At 46.8% G+C, this 16,527-nt stretch overlaps 1 protein-coding gene across 1 annotated transcript in view; it reads left to right on the top strand.

Annotated features, from left to right (window-relative positions):
• Cracr2a (calcium release activated channel regulator 2A) overlaps nt 1-16,527 on the top strand; it is an 88,352-nt gene that overhangs the window by 20,174 nt on the left and 51,651 nt on the right. Inside the window, exons 3-5 of the mRNA XM_076855286.1 lie at nt 4,133-4,244; nt 5,251-5,437; nt 9,926-10,072. Of these exons, the coding sequence (XP_076711401.1) occupies nt 4,133-4,244; nt 5,251-5,437; nt 9,926-10,072 (446 nt within the window). The remainder of the gene's footprint in view (nt 1-4,132; nt 4,245-5,250; nt 5,438-9,925; nt 10,073-16,527) is intronic.

Below are 16,527 nucleotides of genomic sequence, written 5' to 3'. Positions count from 1 at the left end.
CTGCTACTGGCATCTAGTAGGTAAAGGCTAGGGACACTGCTGAATAACCTAGAATGCACAGGACACTCCCCCACCTCCTTCCCTTCCACTGGCCCCCACAACAAAGAATTTTCTATTCCCAGATGTCAGGAATGCAGATGTTGGGAAACCTGGGTCTATACCAAGAGGAAAAGTTTATTTGAGGACTCACAGCCTCAGAAGTCTCACTCTGTAGCTAGCTGGCTCCATTCCTTAGGGCTCAAGGTGAGGCAGCCCAAGCCAAGCACACCAAGGTACAGAGCAGGGTAGAGGTTGATGCTGCTTCCTCCAACCTCCCATCCCCCACTAGGGTGAATGGGAGCTGAACTATATACCCCAGGGAAGGCAGAACAGAATACTGTGGATGCCCCCAAAGGCAGAAGAGTTCAATTCTGATCATAAACATGGACCTCCTCTGGCTTTCTCCTAATGGAAGTTTTGCTTGAGCATGTTTGAAGCTGTGCAACCACGTGCTTTAAGCCACATGAGGCATGTTCCTGGGCCGGTGACCAGGAAGGTCCAGGGATCTGGCTGGAGTACAAGGAAAGCCATCATTTTGCCATGGCTCGGGAGTCAGAGCTCTCAGTACTGCTGCTGCAGGCTCACTTCCTGTGCCAGGTCCTGTAAAGTCTCGCTTTGTAAGCCCTTGCTGAGAATCAGCAGCATGGCTAGTCAGGATCTGGAGCACGTGAGGTCTAGACCAACGCCCTGAAGATACGAAGATACCAGGATCTCCTGCCATCGCTCTTAGTCATGCAGTTATTTACTCATTTGTTCAACATATACCCAAATACTTCACATTTGTCAGCATTGGACTAGACTCTGGGGACACAACAGTGAGGAAAAATGAACGAGATCCCTGTTCTCAGCACACCACAGGAGAGGACATTTAGCTAATCGCATCTGTGGGTATACAAAATGCAAACTGAGATAAGACTGTAAACAAGGGAAATGCAGCTCAGGGAATCTGTATGTCTGCAAAGGTCTTACTGAGGAAATGACACAGGAGCTGAGAATGAAAAAGGAGTTTCAAGGAGTTTGGGGTTTCAAGGAGTCAGGGAGGCCTCAAGAGCCCCTGGGGCTGTGGGCAGTGCGACCAGGGCAAATAGACCTTCTTCCCATTGCTATGTGCAAAATGTGATAAGTGAAACAGAAGACTAGTTCCTGGTGGGACTGGCAAGAGAGACCTTGAACTTGGTGGTGGTGGTTGTGGGTTGGTAGGTGGAGAGGTGTAGAGCAGACACAGAGGTAAGAATTAAGACATTAGAAAACCATTAGACTTTTCCTTAGGCCCTGAATGAGAAATCGGTTCTTTATCCCAGCTCTGGTCTCCACTGCCATTTTTGGAGGATCTCAGAACCTCCAGGGCCTATTGCGCAGGGGAATAAATAATCTTGTTCCCCTCCACCCTACTTATCTCTGTTAAAAATGGAGACAGCACCAGGTGCCCAGGGGACCATACCAGAATAAATTGATTTTACATGGCTCTGCAGGCCCTGAGAAGAAAGATAAATAAGAGATAATTATGGTTATTAAGACTAAAAGACTTTTCAAGTAAAGCCAACAAAAAAAGGTTAAAGAAACTGCTGTAGTACATCTTGCAAAAAAGGCTAAAGAAGCAGTCAGCATTAATTGCCAGGCCAAGAGGAGGAATTACTTGGAAGACAGAGCATAGCTCTCCCCATCTTCACCTACAGTAGAGAGAGGAAGTTGGCCAGGTGTGATATGGCCAGGTGGCGCATGCCTCATATCCCAACAACTTGGAATCTGAGGCAAGAGCGTTGCAAGTTCAAGGCCAGTTTTGGTAGTTCAGCAAGACCCTGTCTCTAAACAATTTTTTAAAAGCCGGGGATGTGACTCAATGGTAAATTGCCCCTGGGTTTAATCCCCAATACCAAAAAAAAAAAAAAAAAAAAAAAAAAAAGCCATGTTACAGGCTTTCACCTGAAGCTCTATTTTATTGTTCAGATTTGCAATGTAGAGAAGAGGGATTAGGATTAGATAATCTGGAGCATTTGTGGTCCAAGTATTGTTAGATTGAGGAATGTGTCCAAATAAGGTATGGAAGAGCTTCCCTGGTTCATGCTAGCAGGAGACAAGATGTGGGGGGAAGGCATTTGAAGGTCCCACAGACCTCTGGGCTTTCTTTCCAGCATATTTCAAGGTCCAGCATAACATGAGATCCCCTATTTTCCATCATATCCAGCAATCCCAGGCTGAGAAGGGGAGGGAGGAAGGCTTATCCCAAGGAAAGGACTGGAATCTGGCTTTGCCAGGAGCTCCAGTGATACCTTTTGTTTCAAGTGGAGCTCATAAACTTCCTGCTTGCAAAATTGACTCCATCTTCACCCCATGTTCCCTTGCTGAGGTTTTTGAGACAGCTGGTTTATAGACTGTGCTAAGCCAGAGATGCTGCTGTGTGCTGAGCAGATGCGTTTCTAGTATCTTTGCACATCCTCTCGTTCTCTTTTCTTTTTTGAAAAACCATACATATTTAATTCAGTTTTTCAAAATGGGTTTCACATCATTCTCTCTCCCCACTTTGTAATGCATCTTAGTCTCCCATAATGCGTGTACCTGTCAAATTAAACTTCATGGCTTATCAGCTAGGAGATTGCTGTAGTATCTCGCCAAGTGTTCTTGCAAACCATGTTACAGGCTTTCACACCTGCAGCTCTGTTTTATTGTTTAGGTGAGTATATACCTTCCTTTCCATAAGCTCTGTGTTCATTGTCTTCAGCTGTCACTTTCAAGGGAGCAGTTTTGTGCAATTGCCCCTTGGGTGACTGGGAGGAATAGGGGTAGTTGATCAGCTGAGGGGTAATTGATCAGCTGAGACATTATGAACTTCCTTGGGGAGTCCTCATTTGGACACAGATTATTAGGGCATGAGAGGACACTGGCTTCAATAAAGCACATTAACCTTGACCTGGAGCCATTGCCCATCAGGCAGAAGGCCAGAAGGAAACATCAACAGCTCAGACACTTGTTCCTCATGCCATCATGGGCTACTCAAGCCCAGGGGTCATGTCCAGTGTTTTTTATGACCCCTCACACCATCTTGTTCTGTCCCCCTTTAAAGTATAAATACTCTTGGGGGTTGATACCTTAAGCCATTGGTAGTTAATACCTTATCAGGAATTAGGGGTCAGCCATGGGGGAGCAGAGTGGAACACACACTAGGGGTAATGAGCATGGGCCACTCAAAGGGAAGAGGAGCTATGCATCCCCTCAGAGCTGAGAACCAAAGTGTGCATCCAGAAACTTACAAAAGTGGTACTGGGGCACTGGGGCATGAGAGGCCTCCAACATAGAAGGCCTCTGAGAGTGAGTGACCTGCACCTGCTCCCTGGGGAGGCAGCATGGCAAAGAGGTTTGTGTAGAGGGAAAGACCAGGATGGAGAACCTAACTCTGCCATTCACTTACCAGGTGCCTCCAGGCCATGGACGGTCACTCTCTCTGTGTCTTTGATCTCCCTCCCTCCCTTCCTCCCTCCTTTGCTCCTTTTTCCCCTCCCTCCCCACTTTAATTGAGTGCCTTCTCTCACAGACCACGTGCTGTGTCCTGTACTTTACTTTCCTTATCTCATTTAACTTTATATCACCATGTCATGGAAGTGTCTTCCTACAGATATTTGGTCCTGTACAGATATTAAGAGTGCCAGTTTGGAGACAGGCACAGTGAGGCATGCCTATAATCCCAGTGGTTCAGGAGGCTGAGGCAGTAAGATCGCAAGTTCAAAGCCAGCCTCAGCAACAGTGAGGCACTAAGCAACTCAGTGAGATCCTATCTCTAAATAAAACACAAATACAAAATAGGGCTGGGGATGTGGCTCAGTGGTCAAGTGCCCCTGAGTTAAATCCCTGGTAGCCTCCTCCACCACCAAAAATTTGGTAGCTTTATATCACCACAAATTTGGTAGCTTTATACCTGTGGCAGCTGTTCTCCCTGGCATGGGAGGAGGAAGACTGGAAAGCAGTCTGGACATAGCAGCTGTCTCCTGGCTCTTGAAGGGCAGTCAAACTCTAGACACTTTAGGCAGAAGGGCCTGCAGCCCTGGTCAGCTCCCAGGACTGTCAAAGCATTAACCAGTGCGGTCTGGATTGCTTTCAGAGGCTCCACAAGGAGCTGCCCCTCAGCCTGGAGGAACTGGAAGATGTGTTCGATGCCCTGGATGCTGATGGAAATGGCTTTCTGACCCCAGAGGAGTTCACCACTGGATTTAGTAAGTTTAGATAGGTACTAGGAGTCCCAGGACTCACCCCAGGTGAGTCTGCCTAATGCTACATAAAGTGCATTTCTTTCCTATCTAGGTCTGCAGACCATTCAGTACGGGCTTTCCTATCCTCATCTCCGGGGTGCAGAGCTCAAGGTTGCCAGACTCTAGATGACTGGAGGCCTCTTTCACATGCCCACATCAACTGCTTACACTACTACCCATCCAGTGTCCCTGCCCAGGCCCCTCCCACTGAGAATGGCAAGGGGAATGGAGGGGAGCTCTGGAGAAAGCTTAGCATAAACAGGGAGCTGTGATGAGAGTCTCAGCCCCTCTTTTTCTGTCTTGATATACAAAAAAAAGTGAAAAGGAAAAGAAATGGGACTACTATATGGATTATTTCAATTTGAGGGTGGCTGAGTCAGATGGGTTGAGGGATACCAGCCATCAGAGAAATTCCTAGAGCATTTGAATAGACCAGTCCTTCTCAAAATAACCAGCAAGAAGGAGAATTGAGATCCACAAAAAGGATAATGAACCCAGACACATTATCAGATCAGAAAAACCAACCAGCAACATTTCTATTATATCCGGTGTGAGTATGGAGAGTAACACACACCTGTGAAGGGGAGCAGGGCTAGGGAGGATGACAGGAATGATGTTCTGGACCACGGGTCTTCAGGCTGCTGGAGGGCAATAGAGGGAAAGATATTTTTGTTTAAAGTAAAAATCAACAAACAAATGTATTCTAAACCAGACTGTAGAGGATTGAGAACCACAAAGGAGTCCTCCCAACTGTCAGGCATCTGCCTATCCCAGGGTCTGGCATCAAGAAGAATCTTATGGAAACACAAAACACAAAGTCTGGGGCATTATGCCCACAGATCTTTGTTATCAGAGGTTTTCCTTTTTGTTTCTCTCAAATGAACTTCAAATGACTCTTGGCAACAGAGAAAGCCAAGCCCTTCCTGGGTGAGGATTGTCTAATTGAGATGCTTGTGCCCTGTACCCACAGGTCACTTTTTCTTCAGCCAGAATAATCCAGGTCGGGAGGATGCAGGTGAACAGGTGGCCCAGCTCCAAGAGGAGAAGGTGTACCAGTTCCGAGGGGATGAAGATTTGGGCAACATGGACCAAGATGAGGAAGCTGATCAGTTCCAGAGGTTGATGGACAAACTAGGAGCCCAAAAAGTTTTGGAAGAGTAAGTGGGAATGGCAACCTGGGATGGAGCCCAGCCTAGGAAGAATTTGTTCATCTGCTCCAATAATAATTCGTATTTGCTAAGCCTGCTTCTTACATCCTGCCCTTTGACAGTCAGATCTGTCTCTACATTATATTTTTAAAAATTTGGCAAATATTTCTATTCTCCTTTTCTCCTGCCCTCTCCACTTTTCCCTTCCTGCTGTACATTATCATCACAAATCTTGGGTCTGCCTCATCCTCCAAGGGGTGCTCCCACATCAGAGGTCCAAGCCAGGCCTTAGGGTTCACACTGACTCTTCTCTAATGCTTCCTGTTGACGTCAGCTCACCAGTATTCCTACCTGCAATGGAGCCAACCCTGGGTCTCCAGGTCTACGGTGCACTTCAGCCACTGGCTGGGCAAGTGCCTGGCAAAGGCCTCTCACGGGGAGAGGCTGTATCCCTGAGCAAATCAAATTTTGTCAGGAAGACCAGGTGGGAAATTAACCAGTTTCATTAGTCCACCATCTGGATCATCATCAGCTCAACTGAAAAAAATTAGAGGACTGGAACTTCAAATAACACAATACCCTAATTTTTATTTGTATTCTACAAAGTAATTTTGAATGAGGAAACACATGGACTTAAGCCCTGACATTCAAAGTAAAATAAAAATATGATAAAATAAGACACAATATGATAAGATAAAATAATAAAATGTGTGATGCAGCTGAGAGAAACCAAAGAGTGGGCCTGAAGATCATGTAAACACCATGGCCCTTTCCCTGTGGCCTTTATCCCTTACATTTTTGGCTTCTAGGTCTGGGGTGGGTGGGTTTCCTGCAGGCTGGAAAAGCCTAATGATTAGAGCTGGTATTTCCTGAGCTTGGGAAGAAAAGGGACCATGATAGAAAAGGGAGCAAGAGATAAGGGCCCTGCACATACTACGTAGGCCAGAGCTCTGTGAAATTTTTTGTGAACAGTTTGGTGGACTGTGTCGGAGGTGAGAAAGGATGGCTAAGGTGTGCCAGGTGGGAGGGGAACAGCATTGGCCTAGGAGGGAGCCTCCTAGGAAGCCCTGGACAGGAAGTAAAATTTGACAGCAGCAGCAGGGGCAGGAGCAGCAGCCCAGAAGTGGCTGCCAGGGGCTAGGCCAGTGGAAGATGGAGGGGGCAGGGGGAGTGTCAGGGCACAGGTGGTGGTGGGGAAGCTCACTAGTCAAACATCTGATTCAGGTTTCCCTAGGACAAGAGACCAGAGCCCAGAGGCCACAGCCAGGGACCCTGCGAAGCCTCCTCCTGGAGGAGGGGAAGGAGAGTGCAGTGCAGGTGAGCTGAGCCAAGGCACTGTCATGAAAGAAAGAGGCCTCCCCACCTGCTCTTCACTTCCAGGGCAGCTGCTTTCCTAGAGGGACTGTCACGTCAGAATTCACCTGATGTTACTCTGGGGACCTATGCCACAGGCCTGAGCAGAAGTGAGCTAAAATGAGATATTCCAGAGGAGAGAAGGCACTGGGAAAGTTTCAAGAGTAGTCTGTGAAAAATTGGTGCTGACCAGCAAAATCCATCCTCCCTGAATTTGAGGGAAGTGCTGCAGCACAACAGAAATGATCGTGACTGAGAGACCCCTGAGAGGAAGTAGAGGAGGCTGTGAAGACTTCAAAGGTATCCAAAAGTTCTGCTTGGATATCCAAAGGCATCATGGTTTCTGTGTTGTCCTAGAAGCAGAGAGATAGATTTATTCATCTCCCAGGACCCTTCTGGTCTTCAGGCCTATATCCCTCCATAAGGGCAGCCTCAGTGTGTCCAGAGGTGCCCCAATTTCCTTGGCAGTCTGATTGGCCCAGTGATTTGTGGGCTTTGGCTTATTTTTCCTCAAAAGTCAGAAAATATGGTATGGCCATTAATAAGAATTTCAAAGACCACTGGAAGAGTGGCCAGTGGGTCTGCAAATCTCATTGGCATTTTTAGTCCAGTTGGCTGCTCTCCCAGGCTCCATAGGAACATGGAAGATGTGAACAGATGACCTAGGCTAGCAAGGTGGACCTTCATTTTATAATGCTTGTACTTCACGAAGGGGGGCCTAATCCATTTAGGCTGCTATTAACAAACACCCATAGATGGGTGCCTTCTGAATAACAGAGATTGATTTTCTCATAGTTCTGGAGACTAGGGAGTCCAAAATCAAGGTGCCAACAACATATTTGATATCTGCTAAGATCCCTTTTCCTGGTTCATAGATAGCTGTCTTCTCCCTATGTCCTCCCATGGTGAAAAAGAAATAAACTCAGGCCCCTTTCATTAGTGCACTAATCTTATTCATGAGGATTCTGCCTACGTGGTCTAATCACCTCCACAAAACCTCACCTTTAATAACATCACTTAGGGTTAGGATGTCAACATATGAAATTTGGAGGCTCACAATCATTCATACCCCAGTGGGGTTCAATCTTCCACAAGGATGGAAGGTCTTCAGGGTGTCTCTCTGAGACCCTTTGTCTCTGAATCCTTTGTGCCATCTACATTTTGCCTATACAATGAAGTAGACACCCACAACATGGTTTGTATGGAGAAAATGGAATTCTGGGAAGCAGAGAGACTCCTTATCTCCCCTCCTCTTGTCTCCTGGACTCCTTCATATCATCTGGTACAGAGCCAGGTGTGTAATAGATGATTAATATTCAAGCATGAGATTGAATGTGGTATAACTAAGGGTAGTTTGTAACCCTGAAGGTGAAGCTGAAACCCAGGGCTGGGTTTGGGCAGAGGTTGGATGTATACCAACAGGACAGCACCACCCCATGCCTCTGCCACACCCCCCTGTTGGATGGATGAGTGCACGGATACATGGGTGGGTGGGTGGATGGGTGCATGCATGATGGCTGGCTGGCTGGATGGATGGTCTCAGTAAGTAGGCAGATGTTTGGATGGAACAGAAGCAAGAAATAATGGTAGTGAAAAAGCATGGGATGGAGGGAGGAACGGAGCAGAGAGATGAACAGACACTAACCAGAGGTGGGTTTATTTCTCAGGGGGCCTCTTCTCTGCTGGGTGCAGAGAATTATACCTGTTCCCCAAGAACATTTCTAACATGGCCCAATCGAAATATCACTTCTGAGGACAGTTTCTAAAACATAGCGCTTGTTACATAGGCCCAAAGGATTTTATTCTTTGTCCTGAAGGGACATAGTCATAGCTGCCCTAGAATCATATTGGTTTTGTAACTCAGTGGGGGGCAAATCAGATTTATGTTTGACTTATTTCAATCATCGGCCATAGATTTTTTAGTCCAAAGGGGGAGAGCAGGGCCCAGGAATGTGGCTCCTCTCCTCGTCCTCCCTTTGATGATCAGTGTGGCCCCATGAGTCTTTGCTGCTGTGCTGCGTGGGCTCAGGCTCTAGCATGCCCATTTCTAGAGGGTGCTTCTGGGCCTGTCACTCTGCGTCTCATCTCTCTGACTGCCTCCACGTCTTCCAGCCGTCCACTTGTCTTTCCCTCTGTGCGTCCACATCCTTCAGACTTCTCCTTCCCTTTTATTCGCCTGCCAGTCACTCACATGCCACAGGGCCCCAGAGGGGTGCTGCCTATTCTCTTCCCTTCCCCACAGTGACAATTGCATTCTACCATCCATCAGATGGTATGTCTTTACCTCTCAGTGGTGAAGACCATTCTTCCTGGAAGTGACAAGCTTGTTCCTTTAGCTCCCACGCGGTTTTCCTCACCTTCACTGGCTCCCAGCCACCTCGCTTCTCCCTGGCATTTTGAGGTGCTGTGAGTACATTGCTACCTGTGCTCATACCTCTAGCCCACTGTGGCAGACACAGAGAGTGGAAGCAGCAGAGCAAGGTAGGAAAGGAGCCCATTACTGGAGTCATGTCCACCCAGAGCATGTCCCCGACTCCATCGTCTATGACAGTGATCACAGCACACTGCACCTCTCTCTGTTTCTGCATCTATAAATGGGAATGACGGCAGCATCTGCTTCCCAGGCTTCCCATGAGGATAACATGAGCCGATGTGCAAAAAGCACCTTGCATACAGCAAGCACTCAATAAATATTAGCTACTATCATTCATTTATTTTTAATTGGTGCACTATAGTTGGATATAAAACTGGAATGCATTGTGATATGATCATACTTGCACATAGCGTAATTGTATCAACTTTACTCCCTAGTTGTTTTACTGTTTTATTTTATTTTATTTGAATTTTTGGTACTGGAGATTGAACTCAGGAGTGCTTAACCACCGAGCCACAGCCCTAACTCTTTATATTTTTTATTTTGAGCAGGGTCTCACTTAGTTGCTTGGAGCCTTGCTAAATTGCTGAGGGTGGCTTTGAACTTGCAATCTTCCTGCCTCAGCCTCTGGTGCAGCTCTCTTACTCTCATTTTTATGATGATGATGGTGATGTCGTCTCCAGCTGTCCACTTCCTTTCTGGGAACCACTGCGTTTCCTGCAGAGACTCATTTCTCCACTCCCACCTTAACGTCCTTCCTTCTCTTGCAGCGAAGACGACGTGAAGCAACTCTGGCTGCAGCTGAAGAAGGACGAACCTCACTTGCTGTCCAACTTTGAAGATTTTCTAACCAGAATCATCTCCCAACTCCAAGAAGCCCATGAGGAGAAGATTGAACTGGAATGCGCCCTAAAAAGGTGGGTACCCATTCTCAACCGCTCTCTGTGCTCTCTGTGCCTGTGTGTAGAAACCAGAAACATAAAGAGCACTTTCAGTTTTCCATGGAACCTTGTGTGATGCCTCCTTATCACTATCTGGGTGAAGTAGGGGTGTCTTCCATCGCATATCTACTTTTAAGCCCTTGCTCATATTTACTTAGTACTAACCATGCACTCTGAGTCTCACAACCCTTTTGAGCTAGGGACCATCTACTGGTATCCTCATTTTACAGATGAGGACTTTGAGACACAGAAATGTTAAGTAACATGCCCCAGAATGCAGTTTCTAAGTGATAGAGCCAGATGGCCTATCTGTCATTCTGGGCCCCTCCCAACTCTGAATTGGCCCTCCCTCTGTAGAGGCAGCACATCTATATGGTGGCCTAATGAATTTGCCTCTCCTGACTTCTCCCCTGTCCTCGCTGCTCTCTCTGCCTCCACGGCTTCTCCAGGAGACAGGAGACAGGGGCATGAGGTCCATCATGAGAACTGACATGTGGTCATGGGCACTGTGTTTATTCAATCACTGTAGACGTTCAACACAGTGAGCTCACATTTGGGAAGCATGGGATTGAATGTGGTATAACTAAGGGTGGTTTGTAACCCTGAAGGTGAAGCTGAAACCCAGGACTGGGTTTAGGCAGAGGTTGGATGTATACCAACAGGACAGTACCACCCCATGCCTCTGTCACACACCCCTGTTCTGCTCCAGGGGTCTGCTTGTATTCTGTAGGAATCTATCCCCAACAAGTCCACAGCTATGTGAATCTGTAGACCACCTGCCCACTGTACAGATCCCTCCCTACAAAGTTTGCTCCTGTGTGGAGTGATTTTAGAGTCTATGCTGAAATAGCCCTAAAGGAAGCACACCCAATCAAAAAAGAATAGGTCACCATAAGCTCCCATCTACCTATCACCCTGAGTCCCAGCTCCTTTTCATCCTGGGCCTTCCCCAAAATAGCTCACTGGGATAGATACAAATCTGGAGGGGAAAGAGTCCACATTCTGGGGGAGTTGAGGCCTGTAGTGCTAAAGGATGCACAATGGCTGGAGGACTGTTAAGAGAATCCTGGGGAGAGGTGGCCAAGGCTCAGAGAAGGGAAGATCTGAGGGAGGCACTTGTATGTAATTTTTACATCATTAAACCATGGTATCAGACAGACTTGAATGAGAATCTTGGTTCTGCCACTTACTAGCTGTGCAATTTAGGCCAAGTTACTTAACCTCTCTGAATCTCAGTTTCCTTATCTGTCAGATAGGGATGGTCAGAGTTGTGAGCATTAAATGTGATCATATGTGTGAGTATTTGGAACAGTGCTTGCATACAAGTAATTGATGCATGTCAAAAGAATAATTATTGTCTTAAATTAGTATCTTTGTCAGTATTAGAGGATTTGTCTGCCTGAAGCAGGGAGTTTGGGCCTTGATATAATCAGAGGTGAAGTTTAAAGGAGCTTTTATCCTTCTAGACAACATGGTGTCGAGGCTGGCTACACCAAGTGTGGTACATGGACCAGCAGCATTGGGCATCACTTGAAATACCTTAGGGATGCACAAAATGTTGGGCTTCACCCCAGCCATACTGAATCTGCATTGTAACAAGATATCCAGGTGCTTTGTGTGTAGATTTGAGATATGGGGCGGGGGGCTGGAAATCAGAAGATCTGAATCAGGTATGGCAAAGCAACCCGCTAGCTCTGTGATCTTGCTCAAGTCTCTGAGCCTCAGTTTTCTAATCTATAAAGTGAGGGAGCTGGATCAGTTTCTACCCCATTCCCTCTGACCTGGAGGAGGCACTGCAAAGTCAGGCAGCCCTTCCAGAGCAGGGTACTCTTTGTGTACCTAGAGAGAGCAACTGAGTCTGCATGGGTGGGCGATTACCCAGATCGCAGCCTAGAATCTCATCGCAGGCCTCCTCTGCTGGCCTGCTCTCCTGCAGATAGACACAAATGCCACTGGCATGCTGGAGAGCCACTTAGCCCTGACATCCATCTTCAAGTGGCCTCTGTAAGTGCTTTTGCCCTAATTTAGTAATTGCTTTAAAAGTTCTTGAGATGAAAGTCAAGGCCACTTTTGGCTGTGTGTACAAAACCATCTCAGCCAAAGCTTCCAGTCCCTCCATGCCAGCTACCCCTGCCTGAGGTCAGCTGATCAAGTCCAGCTCTGGCAAGACTGGGGACTCACTGGGGTCTCTGACAGCCTCATTCTGGAGGTATTCTCTGGCACAGAACCAAAGAATTGCAGGTAGTAGTGAGCAGAGCACTGACCTAGGAAGGAGGAGGACCTGGAGCTCTTCTTAAACCAGCAGCTTGGTGACCTCAGGCAACATGCTTTACCTGTCTGTGCATTAATTTCCTTGTTGGCAACATGGATGACAGAGATTGGTGTTTTTCAGACTCTTTGAGATGGTGACTCACTAGAAGAGATTCATTTCACTTTGCAATCCTCATATACTCCTATGTAGGTGTAACTGAAACCAAAGTTCTATGAAATGGTACTCACCCTTATTACATGTGATACTGAGGTTTTTATATTAGAGTCTTTTTTATTCAATTAAAAAAAATAAGGTCTGTCCCACATTGCTGGTAGACCAGACCATCTCTAAAGTACCAGATGATCTATAACTTCTGCAGCTCAGAATGGTACTAGACCAGGTCCAGCTGCTCGCTGCTGGAAAGCCAGTACTCTGGAGATGAGTGTTGGTGGGAAGGAGATCAGTTTTATTCAAGGTCCAGCATCTTGAACAATGGGGGAGCTGTTGCCTCAGAGCCCCTTCTTAGGGAATTCAGGGGTCACCAAGGGCTTTTATAAGGAAGGAAAGGAGGATCAGGGGACAAAGTTATAGCAGGGGACAAAGGACAAGCAAGCTTCCTGCTGCCCAGGGTCGTGATCATCCAGGGTTTGTGTCTCTTTCTTCCCCGCATCTGACCACACTATAAGAGACCTTCGCCCCCTGGAACTATTTACAAACTTATTGCATTCTGCAAGCTAAATATTGCATCAATTTATATGTTTTGTTTTAGTTAATGCGCAGAATTCAAGAATAAGGAGTGTTGCCCATTCTGGTGTTCTCTGAAGGCCCCAGATGTTCTGGGCTCTGTACATCTGGAAGAAAGATTGTTTAACATTTGATAGAGATGTCACTCAAGTGTAACTTTTCTTTAGAATTTAGAATGCCAGGCAAAGGGAAGGGAGACAACCCTGTCTAGGACAACTCCCAAAGGGCCACCACTGTTACAACAAGTCAAACAAGAAACCAGGACATCTCAATGGAGTATAAAATATTTAAATGGGATTCTTTGCAGATAACCCAGGGTGAGGTTAAGTGATTCTGAGACATCTTTTAGAAAGTGAGTTTGATGGTTTGGACTGGTTTGGGGGAGGGGCAAGTCCAGGCTTTAGAGAAGGAAGTGGGAGGAAGTGCTGGGAAAGGCCTGATTCAGGATAGGAGTCCAGCGGAGTCCCAGCAACAGCCATCCCAGTGAGCTGTCAAATGTCTCGCAGGCTCTGCCACAGGCTTACCTTTGTTTTTCAGCACAGGTCTGACATTTAATTCCATCTGGAAGGTGCCATAGATGATGGAGATGAGTGTAAGTCATAGCTGCTATGTGTCCCTCCCAGGGCTGGAGTCAGAGGGGAATGCAATCTGATTCACATGTTATCAGTACTTGGCATTTAATAAGCGCTTACACTGTGCCAGGCTCTGAGGTAGGCAGATAGAGCCCAGAGTCCTTACCCTTGAAGAGTTCATGATCACACTAACTAGCCAGAGCTTATACCAAATTCTGCACAAAGCTGACCAGAACGTTCCCACATGGAAACATTAGTGTTGCCCTTGGCGACGAGAGCCTCTGCTGCCTCTCTTTTTGCAAACCACACACTTTGTTTTTTCTTCTCATGGGGCACAGAGAAAATGAGACTGACTTCTTGGGAAGTCTGGCCTTCCCCAAGGTATGCAGGAGGTACACTCCCTGACCCCAGATCCCCAGGCTGGGCCATAACCCTCAGGGGTACAGTGTTGCTTCAGTGAGTAAAAGAGTCCACTCCTCCTTATAGTCGCTCTCAGGTCCCAGGAGGAATGGAGATGCTGTTGGGGTAATTGTGTTAAGGCTCCAGTAGATTCTTGTGCTCTCCATTAAAAGAACCAGATAAAGGCATAGATATAACAGGAACAAACTCTTTATTGGGACCTCTTGCTCAAGCACGGAGAGACTGACCCAGAGAATGTCAAGCTGGCCAAAGGACAAAGGAGAGAGCTAATTTTATCCAAGTAGAAAGGGTGGGAAGGGTGGGCTAGAGTTTTGTTAATTGGGTTTAAGTGCTTTTCAAAAGGTGTTTTTCTTTTCTGGGGCCAGCACTTCAGCCTTGAGGGAGTGAGAGTCATTAATTCTCCTGGTGCCAAAGTTCCGTCTTTCATATTGACGCTGCTTCCTGCATCCACATCTTTGCTCTGTGAGAAGAGTTGCTGTAGCTGCTAGAGAACACATCGGTGGGGAGTGTTGAAAACACAAATCATTTGAGTAACAAGTTAAGTGTCCTGGCGACGTGCTGTTTCCGTGATTCCTCAACAGTGTCATCCTTTAGGTGGCTTGTTCTTGAAGGTGTCAGGCTTTAATGACACACCTGGTTTCTGAGACCTTGAAGACTGTTTGAGAGTGAGTGGGTGGGGAAGGTCGTATCTTGCTCTGAATAGCTAACACGCCTGGAGCCAGGGCAGGAGAGCAAGGAAGAGCATCTCTCACGCCTTAAGTGCCAAGGAGCCAGGAGTGAAGGCCCAGGAGTGCATCTGCCCTTTACAGTGGGTAAGCAGCGACTGACAGCCTCATTCTCCCTTCAGAATTTTTACTCTTATTTGTAAGTGGTGCTGCTTTTATGGGCTTCCTGATGGTCTTGTATGTGTACTTAGGAAAGCTCCTGACAGCAGGTGTCAGAGACCCAACCTCAGAGCGTGCTGACTGGCGCATGGTCAGAAATAACCAGAACTCACCTCACCTTATTACTGGAGATTTTTCACTGCATATTAAAAATAAGAGGAGGAGACAAGTATGAGACCATCTAATCTCCCACCCCCTTGTCTTTTAGGGCAGTGGTTGTGGAAATCTCAGATTTGTGTCAGAATCCAGGTACGGTGTTTGGCTCTGATGCGTGTCCACTTGGAAATAGCTACAGGCCCATGGGGTAAGGTAGAGAACAAAATCTAATGCAAAACTGGGGTCTGAAGACTAGTGTCTCCACTAAACTTGGGGACTAAGATTTTTTCCAGCTATTGCAACTGAATTCCCAGTGCAGAAATTAGAGAACTGTACATTTTAGTATGATGGTTATGGGTATTTAGACATAAGGAAGAACTTCCAGCCATCACAATTAGGAAGGTCTTTGTCATAGAAAGCATGATTTACATTTACCTTTTCTGGAAAAAATAAAAAAGCTTAAAATCTCTAGGGTACATAGAATGCTGCTATGTGGAGCATCAAAAGTTTCAGATCTTTGCCAGAATCACTTAGGGATACTGGGGTTCCACCCCAAGGGGTCCCAATTTACTTGTTCTTCCGTGGGAGTTTAAAGTCTGCATTTTTAAAACATTGAGGTAAGGATAAATTACACTGTGTCTGGGGAGTGCTTTGAGCTCTCTGAAGGAAAGTGCTTTCTAGATCAAAGGCCAGCCACAGGCTGAACTGTCAGCCTTGCTCAGGCTCAATCTTCCGTAGCTTAGTGGCCTGGGGATACCACACTGACTGCCTGTTTCCTGTCATTGGAAGGTCATGCTTGGCCTCAATGAACTTGGCAATAACTCCTGTTCCCTCCTTGGAATCAGTGCTTTATCTGCCCAGTCTTACCTGGTCCAGCTGAATCAGGCCACAGACAGTCTCTTGGAAGCTCAGAGACCCTTAAATTGCAGCCCTTCTCAGCCACTGTCCAGGCACTTTCTATCTAGAGTGATTTCCCTAGGCTCCAGGAGGGTGACAGACAAGGAAGAAATATGTCCTGCAGCCTGACAGGCAGATGAACTATAATAGCTGGCACCCCAGCCTCCAAGAATTGGTATTCTGTGGTGTGGAGCTCTGGGGATGTGAGAATATTTGCAGGGAGGGATGTCACCATGTCCTTGGTCTTGCCTCCAGATAGAGCAGCCAATTAAGCATCGTATATACAGCAGATGGCCCTTTTATTCTGTAGGGTTCTCAGACCTGTGCAAGGCCTCACCTGCGTGGCTTTTGTGTATTATCTTGCTTTGAAATTACCTGAGGACACTGTTATTTTAAAAGGTTGATTCTGAGGCCCTTCCCTGGGGAGTCTAAATCTGCATGTGTCAGGAAGTAGGCCCAGGAATGAGTATCATAGTGACATCCAAGGTGATTCTAATCAGGCAGGCTGCAGACCATGCTTCAGGACATACAGCTCTGGCCTGTTCTTCCAGAGGTATCAGCCTGCAG

The sequence above is a fragment of the Callospermophilus lateralis genome, chromosome 4 (assembly GCF_048772815.1).
Source record: "Callospermophilus lateralis isolate mCalLat2 chromosome 4, mCalLat2.hap1, whole genome shotgun sequence".
In the NCBI taxonomy this organism is placed as follows: Eukaryota; Metazoa; Chordata; class Mammalia; order Rodentia; family Sciuridae; genus Callospermophilus; species Callospermophilus lateralis.
This window is presented reverse-complemented; position numbering and strand designations above follow the sequence as displayed.